At 36.8% G+C, this 26006-nt stretch overlaps 1 protein-coding gene across 1 annotated transcript in view; it reads left to right on the forward strand.

Moving 5' to 3' along the window:
• Positions 1–26006, forward strand: part of NEB (nebulin) — a 229466-nt gene that overhangs the window by 186447 nt on the left and 17013 nt on the right. Inside the window, 19 exon segments of the mRNA XM_043991344.1 lie at positions 651–755; positions 845–955; positions 1926–2036; positions 2783–2884; positions 3000–3104; positions 9308–9418; positions 9509–9613; positions 10249–10353; positions 12734–12838; positions 15607–15717; positions 16115–16225; positions 16736–16849; positions 18438–18542; positions 20433–20537; positions 21567–21671; positions 22826–22918; positions 24252–24344; positions 25308–25400; positions 25872–25964. Of these exon segments, the coding sequence (XP_043847279.1) occupies positions 651–755; positions 845–955; positions 1926–2036; positions 2783–2884; positions 3000–3104; positions 9308–9418; positions 9509–9613; positions 10249–10353; positions 12734–12838; positions 15607–15717; positions 16115–16225; positions 16736–16849; positions 18438–18542; positions 20433–20537; positions 21567–21671; positions 22826–22918; positions 24252–24344; positions 25308–25400; positions 25872–25964 (1983 nt within the window).

Raw genomic sequence — 26006 nt, forward strand, 5'->3', positions numbered from 1 at the left:
TGATATCCTTGCCCAGGTTCCTATCCTGTTTCTCATATGCATCAGAACCCCAGACCCATTGATGAGTGCATGGAATCCTGAAGTGTTAGTCCTTGAAACATGCTCTACCTGGCCCATGTAGTCATACCCAGGAATGATGGGTACAAAGAGGCACACGAGTTTGGTATGAGGAGAAACATCCTCTTCATTAGAGCTAGCCAAAACTAGCTTGGGATATAGTGGGTCCCTGCTCTCCAAAAGTCTTCAAGCAAAAGCTACAAGACTCCTTGTTGGGAATATTATGGAAAGGATTGCTTTCAGGTACAAGTTGAGAAGATGACCCCTGAGGTCCCTTCCAATTCTGAGGTTTTGTGATTTTTGTGATAGACAAATGCAAGATGTATTCTTGCTGTTGTTGCAAATGAGGTTTTGTATTAGAGCTTTAAATTTTGAATTCAAAAGATGCAAAAATGAAAGGTGCTTTCCAAGTACAACCTATAAAGTAAGAAAATATCACCTCTCTTTAGGAAAATTCACAGTATATCCCTGATTCAGCAAAAAAATCCCATCTCCCTGATATGTGCTCATTTAGGGACATTTGGGGAATTTGAAAACAGGCTTGCCAAAGGGCACCAAAGACATGAAGAATTGCATTTCTTTTTTTTCTGCAGTTAAAATACAAAGAGAAACATGTCAAGGAAAGAGGAACCTGCCAGGCTGTGCCCGATACTCCTCAGATCCTTCTTGCTAAGACTGTCAGTAACCTGGTATCAGAGGTAACTAATTTCTAGATTTCACCTATGTTCATCCAGGATCTTTGCTCACAGCCCAGACCCCTTCACCAACTACTTTTGTGTGTCCTCAGAACAAATACAAGGATTATGTGAAAAAGCACCTCGCACAGGGCTCCTACACAACTCTTCCCAAGACTCGTGACACGGTTCATGTCAAGGAAGTGACCAAGAATGTCAGCGATGTAAGTAACCAGCCATCATAAAAGTGGTACTCTGGATTCTACCTTACTGTTGACACGCAAAGTAACTAACCACAAGTTCCTCTGTGGGTGACAGACTCTTAGCCAGACTGATAAAGGCTCTAAGACTTCTTTGAGCTTCCTACAATGTCCCTTTTGCATTTTAGAACCTTATTATTGCTTTCAATGTAATTATCTGTGGAGCCAAAATTTCAATTAAAAAAAAAGAAATCATGTTTATTAACATCACTTGTGGAAAATAGTATCAATATTTGGATTTAGTACAAGGTAGGTTTAAAAGGCTGAGGTTAAATAGAGGCTATACCAAAAGTATAGCAAGTTGTCTCTCAGCTCTCAACAGAGAAGTGAATGAATGACTACCAGGGCAGGATATTGTATATTGTCAGATGTGATCACTCTGTCAGGGGTTTTTACTCAGTTGTTTTTCTGTTATGAAAGTTTAATTTGGAGAGGAGGAAAGAAGAGTTATTTCCAGAAATTACTACACTGTTTTGGTTTTAACCAAAAGCAATAAAAATACATTAATTTTTTAGAAGTGTAACAAATATAGATTCATCAAAGGATAGGTTTACTGGCAGGACAGAGAACAGTATTAACCAGACAGGCCTGTTCCTCATAACTAATATTAGTTAAGGGAAGAAGGTGATGTTGAACCATGCATAGGCACAATCCTACTGTCACCCTCTCCTGTGATTAAATGTCTAAAACAGCTTTATACAGGATGCATTTCCCTAAGGATGATTCAGTGATCTAGAGTAGTGGAAATTGTAAGGAATAACACACCAAAATTCAGGCAAGGGACTTCCTGTCCTTGTTGCCAGACAGATACTGTAGCTGGTTATGGAAGATCTATTGGTAAATGATGTCAGGGGTCTTCAACAAGGTCATAATTTCCATTCCCACCCCTGCTCGAGAAGAATTCACCTGACGAAATTCTGATCTCTCTATTTAGACAAATTACAAAAAGAAGTTTGTAAAGGAGAGAGGAAAGTCCAACTACTCCATCATGCTTGAGCCACCAGAGGTGAAACATGCCATGGAAGTAGCAAAAAAACAAAGCAACGTAAGTGTTATCTTTCCCAGACAGCATTGCTCAGTTAGCATCCAAGTCAATAAAATCTCTTTCCTCCACACCTTTGCACAAATAGCCCCCATATGTGAATGCACTGTCCCTCAGTTGCCTTTCTTCCTACAAAGTGCGGTTCAGAGACCAGTTCCTGGATTTCCTGATCTAACCTTCTTGAAATTATTTAGCATTATTCTGTAATTTGACTCATTTATGGGCCAGTTTTATCCCTCCTGTAGAATAAAGAAAGCCCATTTAGACCAGGGACTTTGTCTTTTTTTGTTTTTGTTTTCATATCCCCTTCATCTCACACAGGGCCTGGCATATAGTAGGTACTGAATAAATACTTGCTGAATTTAATTGAATTGTTGAAGCAACATAAGGAGTCCATGCTTGATTTTTTTAATGGACTTTTTCTCCTTTAAACTTTTAATTACCTCACTGTTTCACCTTCCTGGTTTTTAAAATTACATTTTATTTTCTCTTCCTCCCAGCCCACTGAGAAAGTAGGAAAATAAAAATAAAAACAAAATCTTTGTAATAAACATGCCGAGTAAAGCAGAACAAATTTCTGTATTGACCATGTACAAAAAAAAAAGTCTCATTCTGCATCTTCTTTAAGACAAAAAGTATTGGGAATATGTTTTAGCTGAAAAGTAAACAGCTTAGACTTGCTTAGAATCCACAGAAAGATATAATGCTTCCCTAGATTGAATAGACTTTTCTTTCCTTCTTTGGGTAAGATTGCTTATAAAAAAGATGCCAAGGAGAACCTACATTACACCACTGTGGCTGATCGGCCTGACATCAAGAAAGCAACTCATGCTGCCAAGCTAGCCAGTGAGGTGAGTGTGTAGTCAGGAAATTATCCAAGGCATTTTCAATTAGATGATCTCTTGGTGTTTTGCCAGAAGAATGCAGTTACTCACTCAATGGTCGTTTTGATTTTGCTTGGTCTAGGTGGAATATAGAGCCAAGCACCGGAAGGAAGGCAGTCATGGATTAAGCATGCTTGGCCGCCCTGATATCGAAATGGCCAAGAAAGCTTCCATGCTGAGCAGTCAGGTAATGATGGTGGTCAGAAGGGAATAGCAGAATCATTAAAAAGACTGTCTGGATTGAAATTTTTTGATCAACCATAGATTCCTGCATGTTACTATAATTCTTTAAGACAAAAGAAAAGCAAGTCTCTGAATGGCATTTCAGAAAATTATTTAGGCTCGTCCAAGAGATTAATGGAAAGAATAATTAAGATTTCTTGGTTGTCTTTTTCTTCTCATAAAACTACCTGCATTTATAAATCCTGTTCATCAGTATATGCATCTGTAACAATTTTCATGTGTCAAGGATTACAGATAACATGCATTTCATCAGTACCACTCTTACAAATTAGTAGGTGTTATTTTTTAAAGTATGACAAGTGTGGGTTTTGTCAAATTTTGGCTTCCTAGCAGGACACTCATCCAGAAGACCCAAGGACCTCTTGCATAATTTTCATACATTTCATGGGAGTCAAAATGTAGGGCCTTACTTTTTAAAAATTTGGTCATCCAGATCATGAATCTCAAATTTCTCCTTCTACTCAGCAGCCTTATTAAATACATGTTAGTTAAGATCTTGCATCTCTTTTTCTTTAACATTTGTTCATTTCAGTATAAGATAGATATAGACTATTTGGAATACCTTTAGGTATTATCTGTACTATCAGTAGTAATTCAAAAGTGGAATTCCAGTCTTTTAAGTAGTAAATGAATAATAAATAGTGATAATACCTCAGTGATTAGATTTAAAGCATAGGTGGGAGAGAGTAATTAGGTGTATTATAAATAATTATACTGGTTTGTTTTTAATGTTTTGTGATTTAAAAGGTCTCCAGTAGCATTTAAACTTTGTGTGTTATATAAATGCCTATTATTATCATTATTTTTATCAGGAAGGCAATAGTTCAAGTGCTATTAAGTTACAAGCGATTTCTTTTTTATGCTTTTATGTTTTGCCACAAGGTGAGAGCCAGCATGGAGTTGTGGCCAGAGATCTGACTTTGGAGTAAAGGAGGCCTGGGTTCAAGTCCTGCTTTGATTGATAGATAGACAGACAGACAAATAGATATAGACTAGATATAGATATATAGATATAAACTGGCCATGTGACCCAGGGTAAGTTATTTAACTTCTTATTGCCCCCAGGAAGTTATAAAACTGGAAGGTTCTGATGCCTTACCTGTTGTGGAGATGACTATGAGTTATCAAAGATTATTCTAGGAAAACATAAGTTCAGAAGGCATGTCCTTCCAGCATTTGAAAGGGTTAGAATACAACTTAGTGATGACCTCCAGGACTCCAGTCTGAGGACCAGCCTGGCTAAGTTCACAGAGGCTCATCACTGGACAACATCCATTGATAAACTTTTTTGTTTTGTTTTGGTTTTGGTTTTAGTTTTTTGGGGGGTTTTGTGAGGCAATGAGGGTTAAGTGACTTGCCCAGGGTCACACAACTAGTAATTGTCAAGTGTATGAGGTTGGATTTGAATTCAGGTACTCCTGAATCCAGGGCCAGTGCTTTCTGTTGATAAACTTTCGAGGACCATAACAATTAATGAAACCTTTTAATAAGATGTGGAGAAATCTGAATCATTGAAAGTAGTACCTAAAGTGATAACGATCATAGATTTTTTTTAAAAAGTATAAGTGGGGCAGCTAGATGGCGCAGTGGATAGAGCACCAGCCCTGGAGTCAGGAGTACCTGAGTTCAAATCCGGCCTCAGACACTTAACACTTACTAGCTGTGTGACCCTGGGCAAGTCACTTAACCCCAATTGCCTCACTAAAAAAAAAAAAAAGTTTAAGTGTATTGCATGAATATCAGAGAGCCAACAGGTAAAGTCTGGACTAAATAAAAGTTGAATTTCTAAGTTTGGTGAAACATAGCAAGCAATAATGGAGAACACTGAAATGATGTCTTAATTTGCTTTTAAATAGTCAAAATGGGGGCAGCTAGATGGTGCAGTGGATAAAGCACCCGCCCTGGATTCAGAAGTACCTGAGTTCAAATCTGGCCTCAGACACTTACTAGCTGTGTGACCCTGGGCAAGTCACTTAACCACAATTGCCTCACCAAAAAAAAAAAAAAAGAAAAGAAAAGAAAAAGAAAAATGTTATTAAAAAAATAAATTGTCAAAATGTATTGCCATGTAAAATAATAAAAGGCAAAGAAGTCATTTTAGTGTTATCTTTTTGAAATAGACACACTATATTTGAAAAATAGTAACTGTTGTCCCTTGAATATAAATTATCCTTCAGTTTTAACGAATGGGAAAGTACCAACCTCTCTGACATATTTCCCATGAAAGTTATGCCCATGTTGGCACCTTAAGAAAATAAGTGTCCTCATCAGTGATATAAGATTGACTACTGCAACCAGGGAGTGCCAACTCTTTATCTTTCTCATTTTCTCTTGGTCTTTGTTGTTGCTAGTCCTCATCCTAGGGGAAAGGTTGTCCCTGAGGTTCTAATGCCCCAATTGCATTGTTTTCTTTTTCTTTTTTTTTTTTTTTTTAGTGAGGCAATTGGGGTTAAGTGACTTGCCCAGGGTCACACAGCTAGTAAGTGTTAAGTGTATTAAGCCGCATTTGAACTCAGGTATTCCTGACTCCAGGGCCAGTGCTCTATCCACTGCGCCACCTAGCTGCCCCTTGCATTGTTTTCTTTAAGGTATATGTATGTGTAGAATGCAATGGAAGTTTGTCAAAGGAGATCATTCTGCATAAACCCCTTTTTGTCCTACATGAAAATGCGTGGTAGCATAGAAGAAAAATCAAGTCTGGCATACAACATATAACTGAATAGGTAATGGAGAAAGAAATCTGGTAGGTTCAATTGGATCACCAAGCTTCTTTGGGGTTGTTGACATAGGTAAAATCAAGACAACATCAAGATGGATTTACCAACTTTGCAGCCAAAAATAATCTAGAAAAATCAGATGAATTTTCATGACCTAGATACTATTTTATTTTAGTATCCAGTTATGGCCATACTTTAGAAAGAGGAAGGTTTAGTAGATAGAGAGCCAGTCTCCAGCTTAGTGTTAGGTTCAAGTTTCTAATACATCATGACTTACCACCCTTGACAAATCATTTAATCTTTCAGTGTCCCAGACTACCAGTAACAATGCAGTTGCCAGTCTGCATTGGTAAATGGGAGTTGCCTCACCAGGAATTCCCTACAGCAGTGAAATTTTAGATGCAGGGGGCTCCATCCCTACCCCCCAAAAAAAAGAGAAAAAAATATTAGAGGATTCTTTCACTCAAAATTATCACAACATGGTATTTTCTATGAATTCCAAACAGGAGCTAGTAGACTTATGGGTAGAGGGTCAGGTCTGGAATCAGGAAGACCTGAGTTCAAATTCAATATCAGACCCTTACTATCTGTGTGACTTTGGGCAAAGCACTTAACCTCCATCTCAAATTCATCAACCATCAAATGGGGGTGGTGGTGATAGTATCACCTACCTCAAAGGGTTGATGTGAGGATCAAATGAGATAATATTTGTAAAAAGGGCTTAACACAGAGTGAGGCACATATTATTATGTATTCTATATTCTATATTTATGTATTAATATATTAATACATAAAGGTTATACATAAATATATAAGTATTATATATAAATGCTTATTCCCTTCCTCTCTCTCTTTTGGTCTTATAGTCATTGCAAACACTTTGACCTTTTTCCCTATTTCAAAGATGACATGCATTACTGATCAAGTCCTCACAGGAGGGGAATACAGAGTGATCACAGTGAAACACTGAAAAGATAATGCAGGGGGCAGCTAGGTGGTGCAGTGGATAAAGCACTGGCCTTGGATTCAGGAGGACCTGAGTTCAAATCCAGCCTCAGACACTTGACACTTATTAGCTGTGTGACGCTGGGGCAAGTCACTTAACCCTCATTGCCCTGCAAAAAAAAACCCCAAACCCCAAAACAGCTCTTTGGAAAAAAAAGATAATGCAAGTTGAATCTTGGAAATTACTTTTTTAGTCAAAATCTACAAAATTCTAAATCCCTGTGTCTAAAAAGATTGAAAAACAGTGATATTGTATAACATCAAAACATGGGGCAATACAACACTACATATTGCCTCAGTTAACTTGGAAAAAGGGGGTCTTGCCAGTACCTAATGTTTTCATGTTGTTCTGTATATACATTCTGCATGGTCAAGCACAATTCATGTACACATTTGGAATTCAAGCTTCCCATGTTTGGAACTATATGCATGCTATTATCTTTAAAAGGCTCTAGTTCTTATAAAGGTCAGTGCAGCAAGGAAGAAAAACTGTAATTGTATCATGAGTGCTGAGAAATATTAGCCCAACACTTTTGAAGAGAGAATCATTTTGATGGACCCCTTTGAGAAAATGTGCTATCTTTATCTATAACTGGATTCTGGATTGTTTTGCTATTTTGTTTTTTGTTGTTGTTGTTGTTTGTTGGTTTGGTTTTGGGTTTATTCTTGGGACCTGTCCTTGTTTTTCATTTCCTTTTAAGTTATTGTAATTTCTCTTTCTTTTGAGGGCGAATTTCCTTTGGGAAGGAGGAGATTCCCAGAAGCAATTGAATACTTTTTAAAACTAATGTTTATGCTTTCTCCTTTTTAATGTCTGCTTCTGTTTGTCTTGAGCACTGCATCCTTATTTTTTTCTTGTCTTTTCACTATGTATTTATTAAAGTTAATCAATTCCAGATTTTTCAATGGCCTTGTTCTCTTGGATGCAATTTTCTCTTTAATGAATTACAATGATTCCATTACCTATCTGTCCTGTATTGTTCTGGCCTGTTTGTATAGCAACAAGAAAGGCAACACATCACTGTTTTAGTATGAGACATGGAATGTGCTAGAGTAAGAGTTCTTAACTTGAGGTCCACACACACCCAAGGAACCCATGGTTAACTTTCAAGAGGGTTTTGAATTTGAATGTGAAAAAAGACAACTACATCTTTCTTTTTGTTAACCTTTAACTGAAATTTAGTAGTGAAATTTAGTCATTACTGTAAGCAACAATGTCTAGCGTTTTACAAGCTTCACAAGATTTCCAAAGAGATCCATGACACCAAAAAAGTTAAGAACTCCCGTGCTAGAGAATGGAAATATCTTTTATGAATGGTATGTGTGCTAATGTTGCATTAGTCCATCTTTTACCTTACTAAGAAGAAAGTATAGAAACTATACCTACCTGTTAATTGACTTTTAAAAAAAATTGTTTTCATCTTTTATTACATGATAGACTATAGGAATTTATTTGTAGATTTGTACCCGGAATATAAGTAATGCACAGATATCATTAGTAGGAAGGAAAAAATAGCTTTTTCTCCCATTAGATTGTCCTCTAAGTTCCTAAGTACTTTCCTTTGGATATTCTTAGTCATATGTAGTGAAGGTTTCATCTTTTTTTAGAAAATAATTTCATCTTTAAAATATCCATTTTCTTACATGCATTCCAAAAGTATTATTTATATCATATATCTCTCTCTTTTTTTTTTTTTTTTTTTTTTAGTGAGGCAATGGGGGTTAAGTGACTTGCCCAGGGTCACACAGCTAGTAAGTGTTAAGTGTCTGAGGCCGGATTTGAACTCAGGTACTCCTGACTCCAGGGCCAGTGCTCTATCCACTTCGCCACCTAGCTGCCCCCCATATATCTCTTTTACTCATCTTTCTGTCATAATGTAATAGTTTGAAGACATTAGCCTAGCTCACTGTATCTTATTCCCAAAGAATTTTATGTTAAATTCACCTTACTTAGTCTCTTACTAACCTTTTTGATAATTTCCCAATTCTCTCTAATAGCATTATGATATCTTTTCCATTTCTAGTCAGGAGTTCCATATTGCTCTGAATTAAATCAAATTCTTTTCACTTTCTTTCCTGTACTACTAGGCAAAGGTTATAGTTCATGCCAATTGATAATTTAAAAGTGAACTTTAGGGGCAGCTACGTGGTGCAGTGGATAGAGCACAGGCCCTGGAGTCAGGAGGACCTGAATTCAGATCCGGCCTCAGACACTTGACACTTGCTCTGTGACCCTGGGCAAGTCACTTAACCCCAGTTGCCTCACCAAAAAAAAAAGAAGTGAACTTTAAGCAAACCCTACCTTGTTTGGTCTTTCTCAACTGCCTACACAACTCAAATTTTTTGTCTTTTATCATTCTACCAATTCTCAATTTCCAGACTGATTGATATTCTGGAATAAATGGTGTTTGTCTTTTTACATTAGGTAAAATACCGAGAAAACTTTAACAAAGAGAAGGGCAAGACACCAAAATACAACTTGAAAGACAGCCAACTCTACAAGACCATGAAAGATGCCAATAACCTTGCAAGTGAGGTAAGGTCCTCTCGATGCCACCCTCCTTAATTTCCTCATCTTTGTTAAGAAGCAGCTTCAATTTATTTGTTTGTTTGTTTTCATTTGCAGGTTAAGTACAAGGCTGACTTAAAGAAGCTTCACAAACCTGTGACTGACATGAAGGAATCTCTAATTATGAACCATGTGCTGAATACAAGCCAACTTGCCAGTTCTGTAAGCTCCATCACTAACCCACAAACCAGCTTGGTTCCATCACTTCCTAATAACATTTGTACTGCCTTGCCTGTTACTAGGATATCATGTGGTGCTGTCTTTTTCCTCTTTGATCTAATGCATTTTTTCTGCTCATTAGTAACATTATTCTACTCATTCTCTGTAGAATAACACCTCCAAGATTTGTAGATATGCTAATACTTTAAGATATTTAACCTTTAAGATATTAACAGATGTGTTTTCTCATTCTAAAAATTTTTAAGAATTTCTTTTCCTTCCTTTTTGGCTGTTGACTTTTAAAACCCGCTGTTTTTCTCCAAATCATATTTCTTGACAGCTCTTATATTATTGCTGACTTCCTTTTATTTTTTGTTATTTCTTTGGGATCTACCTAACTTTTGCTAAAATGTTAAAATGTATAAAAATACTAATTTCTAGCTTGGCTAGGACCTACAAACATAAAAAAAAAAAATCATTGAAATATTTTTCTTTATCCATCATTCATTTGGGGCGGGGGGTTTTGGCATGTCTAATTTGCATTTGACGTGCAGTTGTGTAAATGTCTGACCTTGGAACTAGAAAGAGAAATAATGAGGGATTTTTCACTGAGGTGCTTCTTGCCACCTTCCCTTCAGTACCAGTACAAGAAGAAATATGAGAAGAGCAAAGGTCACTACCATGTAATTCCTGATAACCTGGAACAGCTCCATCTAAAAGAAGCAACAGAACTGCAGAGCCAAGTAAGTTGGAAAAGATCATCTCCCTTCTCCAGGGGCAGCTGGGTGGCTCAGTGGCTAGAGCATTGACTTGGAGTCGGGAACATTTGAGTTCAAATCCATCCTCAGACACTTACTAGTTGTGTGACCATGAGCAAGTCATTTAGCCTCTATTTGCCTCAGTTTCCTCAACTATAAAATGAGGATAATAATAATACTTTTGCATAGTCATTGTGAGGATCAAATGAGATAATATTTAGTGGTTGCTAATAAATGCTTAAACTTTACACATTCATTTTCCCAGTATAACTTCATCACAGCTGCATTTTTCTCACCAAAATGGAGATCTCTCACCTCTTGTCAAGTCTCTACCAGCCATTTATAGGAGAAAACAAAGAGCTCTGGATTGCAAATTAAAGTTCTTCTTCTGTCATTGACTTTAATCTTTGGAGATGTTTCCTCTTTGTTTGGGTTTAAATTGCCTTACATATAAGAATTCTCACATTAAAAAAAGAATTTCTAAAAACCTCATGGTGGGGGCAGCTAGGTGGCGCAGTGGCCCTGGATTCAGGAGTACCTGAGTTCAAATCCGGCCTCAGACACGTGACACTTACTAGCTGTGTGACCTTGGGCAAGTCACTTAACCCTCATTGCTCCACCAAAAAGAAAAGAAAAGAAAAAGAAAACCTTGTAGGGATGATATTTGCATCTGAGTGTTGGATTGATGTTATATCACCAGATTCAAGAAATGACCACATGCCATCTAAGAGGGTTTAGTTAATAGAAACAACCTTAAGACTTAATCTCACCTCTAATGAATAATGAAGCCAACTTCTGAGTCATAGATGGGTTTCAGTTTTCTATCAACATGAGTACATGAATCAAAATAAGGAGATCAGTCTGCTTAAATTCTGCTCCTCACTTTTAAATTACACCTTTAAAATGGTGAATAATAATACCTGCCCTTTCTATATCAAAAGATATTGTGAGAGTAAAGGAAATAATGTGTATGAAAGACTTTGACATCTCTGGAAGAAAAGTGGGATATAAATCCTATTTCCTAGGAAGTCCTTGAAGTGTAGGCCTGGTGGATGAGGTCTAACAAAGTACAGAGATCCATCAAAGAAGGCTGTTATGAGATATTTTATTGGTGGTGGTTTTGTAGTTGTAGTTGTTGTCTCAACTCAAAAAAGCATTCACTAAAATGTGCAGAAGTTCCATTTGGTATTAGCTGAGTGTGCCTGCAACTATAAAATAGCAGACTTTTAATGTGCAAAATAGGTTTCATTTTGACTTCAACACAGTTAAGTTTTATAAAAGAGATCACTTCTTACAATTCATAGAAAAAGAACATCATAATCATTTTAAGTCCTTAATGTATTCCTCAGGATTTACCTCATTCTCGTTATAGGTCCTATGAAAAATGATCATAAAAATCCAATATTCTACAGTTAATAATTTTATCTTCTTAAAATGAATAGACATCCTTTACATGCAATTGATTTCTTCTATTGTGCCTTTCTACTTATTCTATCAGGGCAGCTAGGTGGTGCAGTTAATAGTGTTATCAGACATTTACTATCTGTGTAACCCTGGGCAAGTCACTTAACCCTGTTTCCTTAGTTTCTACATCTGTAAAATGAGCTAGAGAAGGAAATGACAAACCATTCCAATATCTTTGCCAAGAAAAATCCCAAATGGAGTCGCAAAGAGTTGGACACAACTGAAACAACTGAACAACAAAAACTTATTCATAATTCAGTGATTTGAGTCAGGATACTAAGGCCAAACTGGTAATACTATCTATATATAATTCATTGAAAAAGGAAACCTCTGTTAGTCTGACATGAGGTAGTTTGCCTCTGGTTTGGGGGGAGTGTGTAGCTATGTTTTATGTGTAGCCAAGTTGGTTTCTTTGGTACATGTGATCCATATGTTGATCCTTATCACCATTCCAGAGGACCTTCTCTAGAAACCATACATCATTAACTATCATTTTTTTCCTAATATCCTTTAGTTAAAATTGAGTCCATCCCTAAAAAAGAAAGTATCAAGATAAAGGAAAGTAGTCACAGACTGAAAGTTTACCACCCATTGACTCAATGAGAACGCCAGAAAGTGTTCATATTTTTCAAGTCCATAATAAAAAATAATTTTGATAAAACAAAGAGAATACTAATGAAATTATCACATGGCTATTGATTATTTGCGATTTTAATGATAAAAGTAAGGGTAAAGGAAATTAATGTCTCCCTATTCAAGATAAGGACCTAAATCCCACAATCTAATCCTTAGGATTGTAGTCATTTACATATCTTTAAAGACAGGATCTCAAATAATACAATTGACAGCCCTGAGTAGTTATCCTGATGGAAAGCTTGATAACTGATCTCTCTAATTCTAGGTGAAATATAAAGAAAAGTATGAAAAGGAACGAGGGAAGCCCATGTTGGACTTTGAAACCCCAACATACATAACTGCAAAAGAATCTCAACAGATGCAGAGTGGGGTAAGAAATAAAAGGAAATGTGTCTATATAGATAGACACAGATATATCTATTATTGTATAGAATGTTGGGAATATTCTTGTCAAATAAATCACTAAGGTCCTTGTCAACTCTGAAATTCTGTTATCCTATAATTCCAAATATTCTAAATAATAAATAATTGCCACATATAATATATGAGAACAGCCATTTTCAAAAAAACCAAAATATAATAAATATAATTAGTACTAAATATAATTTAACTTTTTTGGCTGGATCAGAAAATCCCCTGGGAGTTTATATATATATATATACACACACACACACACACACACATACATACATGCACTATATGTATACATATATATGTGTGTGTATAAAGACTGTTCCTTTGAAATCTCACATCCATGAAAGCTTCTACAAAGGAAATCAAAGCATGCTTATTGGGCTTTCCATTTTAAGGAGAAAACTCTAAATTACAAAAATGGATTTACATAGCAGAATTTACCTCCTCATTAGGTTAAGAGTAGATAATATTTGCCTTGCAAACCTTAAGGTGCTATATAAATGTCCTCGAGTACTATTCCTTATTCATACAGAGCAGTAGTCATTTGACAATGGAGATAGAAGCATAAAAAGTCTTGAAATGCTGTCATTTTTAGCGGGGAGGGGGCGGGGCAGAACCTAACTTGCTGCTCTTCAACAGGGTAAATGGATTGTAATCTCATTTTGAAATCTGCAATGTCTGGTTTCATGAAGCAGCCCCTTTATCCCATGGGCTTTTAGAACATCATTGCTAGAAACTATTTCTTTCTTTCCTGTGTTGCATTTTCACAACTATAAGCAAATGTGTTTCCAATGGAACTACAAGATCTTCAAAAATACTTCTACTTGACAAAATCTCACATATTTGAAAGCAGATATTAAAGGCATAATTAAATATTTCGTTTTCATTCAAAGTTTTCTCAACCATCAAATGAGGAGATTGGACCAGAATTTTATTATATTTTGTTGGATGAGAATTGGGAGACATCACAAGAGTGACTGGATAATCAGTTTTGAATTCAAGAAAATCCAAGTTAAGGTTCTGCATGTGATAACCACAACCAAGTCACAATGTCTCAGTGTCCCCAAGCAATCCTTGAAGGCTATAGAAATCTGCCTGGGGTGAGGGTGCATTTAGATAGAATCTTAGGGTTTGAAAAGCATGTTACAGATACTATCTAATTTTATCCTAACTAGGAAGTAAATTCCGGCAATGTAAATCCATTTTTGTAGTTTTGAGTTTTTCCCTTAAAATAGAAACCTCAATAAATACCTATTGATTTCCTTTGTAGAGGCTTTCATGGATGTGAAATTTCAATGAAATAAGCAATTCTCTAAGGTTGTAAAGCATAGATCTGCACCAGTGGAGGGAGGTTTAATACCAAGATTTCCCCACACTGATGAAATCACTGAATGGACCCAACAATGATGTTTATTTGTTTGCTTTAAATCAGGTGATGAGGCTCTAATATAAAAAAATGAAAAGAAAAGAAAAAGAAAACCTTCCTTATAAAAATCTGCCCTGGGGCAGCTAGGTGGTGCAGTGGATAGAGCACTGGCCCTGGAGTCAGGAGTACCTGAGTTCAAATTCGGCCTCAGACACTTAACACTTACTAGCTGTGTGACCCTGGGCAAGTCACTTAACCCAAATTGCCTCACCAAAAAATAAAAATACAAAAAGCAAAAAACACAAAAAATCTGCCCTAAGAAAAAAAAATTTTTAAATGCATACTTTAGTATTAATTTAAGTCATTGTATTGCTTTTCTCAGGGTTATTTGCATTTTAGTCTTCTTTCTTATTGTAGAATAAAAGGCATTATCTCCATTTAACATGTATAGAAAAAGTCTGGGAGAAAAACAGGATAAGGGAGATATTTTGAGGTATAAGTGAGGCTCTTGCAAAACCTCAGAAATCATATATTCTAAGTGTCAACTGAAAATTCCTATCAGTTAATCTAGCCTTTGTCAAAATCTTATGGGGCAGCTAGATGGCACAGTGGATAGAGCACCGGCCCTGGATTCAGGAGTACCTGAGTTCGAGTCTGGCCTCAGACACTTAACACTTACTGGCTGTGTGACCCTGGGCAAGTCACTTAACCCCAATTGCCTTACTAAAAAAAAAAAAAAAATCTTATACATTTGTATGAGGTAGATGTTTGGTAACTCTATTTCTTTCTCCTGCTTAATTTTTCCCAGTAAAAAAAGAAATGTTCTAACATTATTTATGGTTGATCAGTAATACTGTCAAGTCAACAAATGCTGTTAAGTTATTTGTTACAAGAAATTTGGGGCTTTTTCCATTTGGGGGGTTGGGGAGAGGGAGGAATAGGGTAGACCCCCAAAAAATAAAGAAAGAAGGTAAAAGAAAGTGAAAAGAAAGAAAAGAGGATCATTTACGCATTTTTAATACACACAAAGAAGGAAGGAAGGAATCACAAAGAATAGCTTGTAAAGTTTTATGTTTATTATATATTTAAAAAGAAAAGCAATCTGTACATGATGGAGATTTTATGTATAATCCTCTTCTTTTCTAGTATGTATGTGGAAATGCTCATTTTATCTGAAATTGTTAATTTCAGAATTTAAAAAAATGCTTCTCAGAAACTGCTTAACAAAAATGCTATCTTTAAGTCAATATGTTGAAAGCAAAATGTTACTTTTTCTTAATGATTTTTCTTCCCATAATTAAGGGAAAATCAATATAAACATTTGCTTTTTGACTTTTTTTTCTTCCTACTCATATTAGAAAGAATATAGAAAGGATTATGAAGAGTCCATTAAAGGCAGAAACCTTACTGGCCTGGAAGTTACACCAGCTTTATTACATGTCAAATATGCCACCAAAATAGCAAGCGAGGTAGCAATTACTTGGTTGTTTCTTTCTCTGTTGATTCAAATAATTCCATAATTCCACTAATGACACTCATCAATGTGTTCCTCTTACCATTTAACTCTCGATGTTCCGAGCTGTATCTTCTTGTGTTTGATCCTTCTACCTAATCAATTTTCAATGTTAATTCTTCTAATTGTTTAATTGACAATCCCATAAATGTATGTAACTTTTCAGACTATTCTATCTTTCCTTTTTTGTTTTAAACTCCACTTGATGGTTTACCCCATGCTGTGGTCCATATCTACATAAAACTACTAAATTTTATCTGCTTTAAAACTTAAACTTTTTTCTTGGTTTCTCAGTTAAGAGAAATATTCCTGGCTCTCTTGGCAGTTTTGTTGGTTTTATTTTTGTGATGTAGAAAGAGTACAGGAGAGATCTAGAGGAAAGCATCCGAGGAAAGGGTCTCACCGAAATGGATGACACACCTGATATGCTACGAGCAAAGAATGCAACTCAGATCCTCAATGAGGTAGCCCCCAAAGCCTCCCAAGATCTAACAAATCTCATCTGACTCTCATCTTCCCCTCTAAAACACAATACATTTTGCTCTACATATAATTTGCTACCATATTTGGCTTAGAGGAATTACAGCTTTCAGAAGAAGAGTCCAACGTAGTGGTCAAAGTTTTACTAAAAATTCCTCCATTTCTACTGTGCATGGATATTGTAGCAGTCTGATCAGTTTCTTCATCTATAAAAAGGAGATTATAATATCTGTACTACCCTCACAGACTTATGAAGATAAGATGATATCATGGGTTAAAGGATTTTATAAACCTTGAGTTGTTTTATATAAATGTGAGCTTCTTATATAACATACGGTATACTATAAGATACTGAAATAAACACTGGCTATGATTTCTAAGTCAATACACATAGAATTAAAAAAAAAACATATAGCCACTGAATCTGGCATATTACCTGACGTAGACCCAGAAAATCAGTTGATTTTTCTAAAATCCATTATTTTCTTCTGCAGAAAGAATACAAGAGAGACTTAGAGCTGGAAGTCAAAGGACGAGGTCTGACCACCATGGCCAATGAAACTCCAGACTTTATGAGGGCCAAGAATGCGACAGATATTGCTAGCCAGGTCAGTGTAATGCTGAAGACCCCTGGATCCTCTTGCCTCTGATTTACCAAGATGCACACATTATTTTGACATCAATTTTTTTTTAAACTTTGTGTTCCAAATTCTCTTACTCCCTCCCCCTACCAAGAATTCAAGCAACTCAATATAAACTGTACATGAGCAGTCATGAAAACATTTCCGTATTAGCCAGATTGTGAAAGAAAACAGACAAAAACAAAACTTCAGATAAGGAAACTAACAAACAAAAAAGGATGCTTTAATCTGTATTGAGACACCATCAGTTCTCTCTCTGTAGATGGATTGCATTTTTCATAGGACCTTCAGAGTTGTCTTGGATCATTGCATTGCTGAAAATAAGCAAGTCATTCACAGCAGATCATCTTACAGTATTGTTATTTTGTATATACTACATTTCACGTCTCATCAGCTCATGTAGGTCTTTCTGGGTTTTTCTGTTAGCATCCTGCTCATCATTTTTTTTTATAGTAAACTACATGTATATAGTACTTTAAAGAGAGATTTCCTTACAATAAACCCATGAGGTTGATTCTGGCAACAACAGTAATAGATAACATTTATACAGTACCTTACACCTGACAAAGAATTCTCTTCACAATAGACCAACAAAGTATCATACATTTTATCATCATCATCAATCAATTCTCATTGTCACCAATCAACCTCCATCTTAAGATGCACACATTATAAACATATTTGTGGAAAGAGATTTAGACCAGAAATCAGGAAACCTGGGTTCTATCCCAGCTCTGACATTAACAAGCTGGGCAAATTCACCTCCCTGGGCTTCAGTCTTCTCATCTGAAAAATTAGAGGATTGGACTTAAATGATCTCTAAGACCCCATCTAGCTGTGAAATTCTCTGATTCTAAAGGTTGTTTCCATCCATGTTCCACTCCCAAGAGTCTCATGGGTAGTAAAATGAATATTATTTTATTGCTTACCTGGCCTGAATAATGTCTTTTATTAGTAAATTTTTTGAACTAGTAGAAGGATTACGAGGAGTTCCCTTTCCTATTTCCATCTCTCATTTCTGACTCACATGAATGAGCACCCTCATTATAAAGTGCAGAGTGCTAGGGATACTCCTGGCAGACTCTAATCTGTCTGACTGTTCCCATAGTGCTAATCCACACTGTCCTCAGGCTGTACCCAAAGCATTGACTCAGCATCCTTTAAGTGTCTTCTCTCTCCTTTGTTGCAAGACACTCTGACTTCCCTAGTGAAGCCCACTCCACACTGATGTGTTCCTTCCTTTTCACCCTCCAGAGGCTTACATTTATATAAGTTCTACTGTTGCCTTCATTGTTTTGTACCGGCTCTCTTGTCATCTCCTATGCATAGATCCTCTCTTCCCAACTATATTGTAAAGTTCTCAGAAGCAGGGATGTCTTTTACTTCTTTTGATTCTTCCATAGTCCAGTGCTTTAAGCAGAATAGAAATAAATATGGGTTCATGGATGAATGAGTCTCTTGGTGAATAAATTTGGATCATTTCTTAAGTAAACCAAGAAAATCCATTTTCAAGACCTTGAAAGCACATACCTACCAGCTTTCTTTCTTTTTTCAGATTAAATATAAGCAATTGGCAGAAATGGAAAAAGGCAACTTCACTTCTGTTGTTGATACTCCAGAGATCATTCATGCTCAGCAAGTCAAGAACCTTTCAAGCCAGGTAAGGACATTGAAAAAAATCATAATGTAATACCACACTGACCAAGCAGGGGGGTGGGGGTAGGGGGGGAAGCTGTTCCTGGTTCACTTTCATCAATTCCAAAAGTGGCATTTTAGGGCAGCTAGGTGGCGCAGTGGATAGAGCATTGGCCCTGGATTCAGGAGGACCTGAGTTCAAATCAAGCCTCAGACACTTGACACTTACTAGCTGTGTGACCCTGGGCAAGTCACTTAACCCACACAAAAAAAAAAGAGATGGGAGGTACATTTCATCATCAGTCAGCTAGACAAAACAGTAGTGTATTGGACCTAGAATTAGGAAGGCCTGAGCCCAAATCCCACCTTAGACACTTACTTGGTATGTGGGCAAGTCACTTAATTTCTCTTAGCCTCAGATTCCCCATTAATAAAATGTGAATAAAAATGCCATCTACTTCATGACATTGTTGTTAGGATCAAATGAGATAACACATATAGAATGATTACAAACCTTAAAGTATCACTATTGTTTACTACTCAGAGTTGTGAGGTTGTGAAAGGTGCTTTTTCTTCATATTACTGTTGTCATCATATATTATTCTTCTGCTCTTGCTCGTTTCATTCACCATAAGTTTGTAAAAGTCTTTCCATGTTTCTCTGACTCTGTCATTTCTTATGGCACAGTAATTTTCCATTATATTCCTATATCACAATTTGTTCATCCATTCAATGGTGGATAGCCTTCCCCCCATCAATTCTTTGCTACAACAAAAAGTGGTATTATAAAACTCTTAAACAAGAGAACCAGAAATCCCATTCTTGGGCCCTTTGGGATATATGCCAAACAGTAAGTCTCATAAACAACTTAAAACTTAAGTTGTAATATAATATAACATAATTTTATTAATATAGATTCTTTGTTATTATATTATTAATTTTTAATATAATAATCACTTCTTAGTAAACAATCCATCTCTTCCCTTTAAAACTCCATCCCTCTTTCCCTGAAAAAATAATAACAATATCAACACTAATATAACAACCATTGGGACTGATAGCACATGCAACTTTCCACTCTTACAGTATAATTTATAAAACATATAAAATGATATGGTTTTCTGCAGAGGAATCAAATTCTTACCACAGTAGTGACCAGATTCCTTCTCCACAACCACCCTAGAAATGTGGTGGAACAAAAGGTTAGAGCCAGAAAGAGACCAAACTAAAATAACATGAAGGTAAGATAGGGATGCTGGGGCCTCCTTGCCCTCTCTCCCTGTCTCATTATTAGGCTCAATAATTTATCAATTAGTTAAAAATATAATACTATGTATACATATATATCTACTAGATTTAAAAGTGCTCAAGTTTTGTGAGGTCGAATGTAACCATCTTTGTTGGCCAATCTTCCAGTAGATTAAGGACTAAAACCATACAAAAACTCACTCTCTTAGACAGCTGCTATCCCTGGATCTGTACAGAAACTTAAAAGCAGAGCTGTATAGACACTGCCTACCCTCAATGAGTCTATGAATACGTGTGCTGTTTGTTGTGAAAGTTTGAGTTTGTAGACCCACCAACTTCTGTAAACAGTAAGGAAAAAGAGACCCAAGAGCCAAGAGCAGGGCAATGGAGAGAGTGATAAGTATGGAGGCAAATAACCGATATTTGAATCCTGGCTTAATTACCTGTGTGACTTTATGCAAATCATTTAATTTCTCTGGGTTTCAGCTTCCCCATCTATAAAATAAGGGAGCGGGATTATAAGAACTCTAGGATTCTTTCCAGCTCTTAGGTCTATGATACTATGAACCTCTGTCAGGCCATATTAAGGTTCTGTGCCCCAGGCATCAATATCAGCTCACATAGCTCTGTTGCTCACTCTCTCTATCCCATTTGAATGTGTTTCCAGAAAAAGTACAAAGAGGATGCTGAAAGGTGCATGTCCTACTATGAGACAGTGCTGGAGACTCCAGAGATGCAGAGAGTTCGAGAGAACCAGAAGAACTTCAGCCTTGTATGTGTTTGGTTCATTCATAGTCCATTTGGCTTGATTATCTGTATATATTACAAGGTGGAAGGGAAAGCTACTATGGGGATGAGGGAATAAGAGGGAGGAATCATAGTGGCTAGTGGTAGTGATGCAAAAAGGGGAAGAAAAGCATATCTATAGCACTTTAGAAAAACAAACTGAAGATAGGAAAGGGTCAGTCAAAAGAGAACATTTAGGCATAGTATGCTATCCTAGTTTACGCACACTTTTAAAAATGGTAAATAATGCATTCACAGTTTCATATGTAATCCTCTTTTCTGTTCTTTGTTTACTGAAATGTTTGTGTTTGTTAATGTTTGCTAAGTTCATAATATTTTAAAATAATTTCTTTTTTAAAGTATAGCACCCCTGGGCAAGTCACTTAACCCCCATTGCCCTGCAAAAACAAAAACAAAACAAAACAAAAAAAGTATAGCATCAACACATTTAGGGTTAAGACCTAAATTGGCATCTTAGAATTCACAAAGATGACTCTGCTGCTGGGATTGGGCCCAATGATCAACTTTCACTTCTTATTCCCTCCCTGGAAAATGAGGGCCGATGTTTAGGATCATTTTCTAGATTAGGAATTATCACAAATGCCAAAACTAAATGCCAAGTGGAAATTTGAACAATTCCCTTCTTTTGATATTTTTTCAAATATAAATGTTCATCATCCTGTGTCACTGATGGTCTGTTTTCATCAAGCCTGAGATTTAGCCCCAGGCAACAACTGGCTTTGTGTTGGGTGTGTGTGTTATTCTCTTCCCTCCATTCCCCAGGCTCCCCAACATTAAATCAAAATCTAACAACAAATTTCCCCTTGGAAATTCTCACTGAAGAATTGTTTTTTCCCTTGTGCTGTGATAAATGTTTCTCAGATATTTTCCAGGTACATACGGCTTCTCTAAAATTTGGTTTGTTTGTTTGTTACTCTTTGGAAAAGAACCAGACCCAGGCCTACACAAGAATGTTCAAATAGTAACTAGGTGTTTATTTACTCTTTCTTTATAGCTCCAATACCAGAGTGATCACAAAAACGCTAAGGGGAAAATTACAGTTGTACAAGACACGCCAGAAATACTGCGTGTTAAAGAAAATCAAAAGAATTTCAGCTCGGTATATTTATTTTGTTTTCCATTCCAATGCTAACCTAAGTGATTCCAACCTCATTTTAGGAAAAATCATTTGTAATGATGCTAACTTCCTAATGTTTCAAACAATTAACGCCAAACTACCCTAACTGATACCAATAATTGATCGATAATAGGATGACCAAACTTTTTACCTAAACAAGCTCCATCTGAAGTCACTAAGTGAGAAATGCTAACCAAATAACTTTTCTTCTTTTAAATCCCAAAGCAGTAACCCTGTGGTCTTTGTTTTGTCTTGTGGCCAATCAAATCCTCTTTGATGTTGTATATTGTTAGTGTCCCTGGCCCCAAAAAGTCATGTTTAAAGTAGTGACATGTTGCATTTGTCCTGACTTCATTGGTGTTTCTCAGAGTGGATTTTGTGTTCTATGTGGGGAATGAAGTTCAGCATTGTTCAGGCTTGTGCTGACCAGGGCACATGGTCTGGGTGGAGAAATTGACTTAAAAGCTAAAGTATAAGAGCAGCTAGGAGGCGCAGTGGATAAAGCACCGGCCCTGGATTCAGGAGGACCTGAGTTCAAATTTGACCTCAGACACTTGACACTTACTAACTGTGTGGCCCTGGGCAAGTCACTTAACCTTCATTGCCCTGCACCCCCCCCCAAAAAAAAAGTATAACGAGTGAATGCCTTTTCTGGACCTCCCCACCATAGTGGTTAGGGCACCCCTTCCCCAAATTACTTTGTATTCATTTTGAATGTCTTTAACTAAATGTGTTATCTTCTTCATTATAATGTTTGCTCCTTGAGAGCAGAGATTGTCTTGCCTCTTCTATTTGTATCTCTAGCATTTAGCACAGTGCTATGCAAATAGTAAACACATACTAAGTGGTTTTTCATTCATTCATTCATTCATCATCCATTCATTCAACAGAATGTAAGGTTCTTGAGGACAGGGGCAATTTCATTTTTGTCTTTATCCTAGAGCTCAGCATGACTCCTTCTGCTTAGTAAACGCTTTTTAACTTTACAAATGATTGGATATTTGTTGAGTGGCTGATACATACCAAAATTGTGATGATCTAGCCTCCACAGAAACCTCCTTGTCCTAATCATTGTCCAGGAAGAGGTGAGATTCCATTTCTTGTTTGGTAACACTGTCCTTGTTCTGAACAACCAGGTGTTATATAAAGAAGGCATCTCTCCTGGGACAGCAATTGGAAAGACCCCTGAGATGCTGAGAGTCAAACAGACACAGGATCACATCAGTGCGGTAAAGATCATCGATTTTATACCAACTTCTCCATTTCCTTTAATAAGTTACATGGTTTTCTGAGCAACCCTCATCAATGATGTGAATGGGAACAACACAGTTGGAAAAAGGGTAATCTGGGGATCCTCCTGATTTGTTGGACCAGGGACTCTCCAATGACTTTGGGGACTCACTCTGGCTCCTTGGGAAGGGGTCCTGATCTACCCGAAGCCTGAAAGACTTGCACTTTCAGATGAACATTGACACCCCTCACCAGGCAATCAAAACTGATGAGGGATTTTGTCATTCCAAAGGACAGGTCCTTCAGCATTCTTTCAGCCAGGGCACGTGCCCATTCCCATGGAGCCAGAGTATATGCCCAGTTCCATGGGAGGTGCCCCAGTCTAGTATATCAAGGGGGTCCCCCAATTAATCCCACTATACAGTTCCTGCTTAGCTCACCTACTTATTATCTCTATACCCTTACATTAAGTGACAAGCTCTCTGGGCCTCACGTCCTTCATCTATCAAATGCGGGTATGAAACCAAATGGCCTCTAAGGTCATTTCAAGCTCTAAATTCTACATCATTCTTATAATGACCATCACTACTCACCACCCCCATTGGCAGGATTTATATCCACAATATAATTAAACTCTTGTTGGTTTGCTTAAAGAAAAAAGGTTTTTTTAAATGTTTAAAATAGTAAAAGTTTTTAGACAAAGTATAGCTCTGGCAGTGAGTTAATAAAAAGTTGAATGGGCAGCCTAAAAAGACCCATATTGGGTTCTTTCTCTTTAAGCAGAATTTGGGCAGACATTTATTACTGATGTTATAGTAAGGATCTGGGAAGAGATGCTGATATTACACCTCCCCCCCTCTGAGATTCTGTAGGGTTAAAAAGAAGTTGAAGGATTTTGTTTATTGGATATCTTTTTTTTTTTTAATTAAAAGGCTGGGGGCTGCTAGGTGGTGCAGTGGATTGAGCACTGGCCCTGGATTCAGGAGGACCTGAGTTCAAATCCAGTCTCAGACACTTTACTAGCTGTGTGATGACCCTGGGCAAGTCACTTAACCCTCATTGCCCTGCAAAAAACAAAAACAAAACAAAAGTACCCTTCTGACTCAGTGAGTCTGTATTTGTTACATCACAAAAAAAGGAATTGGGGTGGGGGTGGGCTTTACATGATCTTTAAAATTCCTTCCATTTTGAAGACCCTATAAGTTTAGGAATGCTAAGCTTGAATTAGTTGGATTAAATAGACTTCTATAATCTATTACCAGAAATCGATCTTGAACAGAATACATGGAAATAACATGTGTTGTCATTCATTTCCCATTTGTGTTAATACAGGTAAAATACAAGGAAAGTATTGGACAAGGAACCCCAATTCCTGACCTTCCTGAAGTGAAACGTGTCAAGGAGACGCAAAAGCACATAAGCTCGGTAGTGGCTAATACTTTCTGTACTTGTTTCTATAACTGCCTTTTTATTACCAGGCAGTCTTATCATCAAGGGCTCCATTCCTTTGAGGCACAAGTACAATTCAACTTAAGGTGGGAGTCAGATAGACAAAGGCCATTATAAAGAGAGATGGTAGTAGAGAGAATACCAGCCCTGGAGTCAGAAGAAATCTGGATCTGAATTCTGGCTTTGTTACACACTTTGATACACATTTTTTTTTCTCTTCTACAAGCTATTGGCCCACACTCCTAAAGTTCTTCTCTGCCTATATACCCAGCAGGAATGGAAAAAGTGAACATTTCTATGAATTACCCAGTGGTTCTTGAAGAAGCATGTTAAGATTTTTATTACAGCTTGTAGCTAGAGGGAAACAGATTTGGGTTAACAAAATAGCAGAACAATGGAGAACTCACAAATTTACAGGCCCCCAGAGTTTTTAAAAAGTCAATTCCCCTTACCCTCTTCACTGGAATATGAACTGGCTAGCTTGATCTTTGACAGTATTTTTCCCCAAGGTGTTCACCAATTTCCCTTGCTCCCAGACTTCTAAACTAAGCTTATGGTAGATTTTCCACTTATACAAAGAACTCTAGAAAGTTTATATACATATGATATTTTGGTGTTGGTGTTGGTAGTGGTAGCTGTCAGTGAGCTATGGGTTTCAATGTACAGGATAAACTGAGTTCCACCTCCATTAATGAAGGTTTTCATTGATTATTGACAATGGCCAATGAATAGGTGCTTTTCCCCCAAGAGAATAAAATTAAGGTTAATTGTTGAAAGAGAAATAATTCTTTAATGAATAATTTTTCTCTAGTACAAATATATTTGAATGATAGAATGTTTTTACAAATTAATATCCTAACAAATATCCATATTGCCTTCATGATTTTTAAGGGTTTATCATCTTACCATCATTGTGGATGTCCTCCTTATATTCTACAGGTTATGTACAAAGAGAACTTGGGGACAGGCACTCCAACCACTATTACTCCAGAGATGGAGAGAGTCAAACGCAATCAAGAGAACTTTAGCTCGGTATTTGTTAAAACAAGAAACTCAAACCCTCTTTAAAACTTTACCAACATAACTCACTCTTTTAAACAAAAAAAGTAACAGCCTAACCAGGGTGCTGTGTGTGTGTCATTATCTGACCTAAACCACCTAGATGATACCCAATGACTCATTTTCCACATTGAGCCTTAACATTGTAGGTGACTGACAAGTGTGAAAGACCCTAGTTAAATTAGTGTGGAATTCCTCACAATTGCTTACATCACATAACTCGATTGTCTTATATCATTTATAATCCAAAGAATAATTACCACCATAGAATTCATCTTCATAATGTGTAGAATAAAATGTAAAAAACTATACTCCTACTAAATCCAATGAACTTAAAACTAAAAACCAAAATCCTTCCTCCTCCTCACTCTTGTCTTTCTCACTATCTGAATTGCTATGTCTGTGTTGAGTGAGTTTATTTGGGTGCTGTCTTATGTCTCACAGGTGTTGTACAAAGAAAATTTGGGGACTGGAACCCCAACACCTATTACTCCAGAGATGGAGAGAGTCAAACACAATCAAGAGAACGTTAGCTCGGTATTTCTTAGGGGTGGTGGTGTAAAAAGCTCCCTTAATATC

This window comes from Dromiciops gliroides, chromosome 3 (genome assembly GCF_019393635.1).
Source record: "Dromiciops gliroides isolate mDroGli1 chromosome 3, mDroGli1.pri, whole genome shotgun sequence".
NCBI lineage: Eukaryota > Metazoa > Chordata > Mammalia > Microbiotheria > Microbiotheriidae > Dromiciops > Dromiciops gliroides.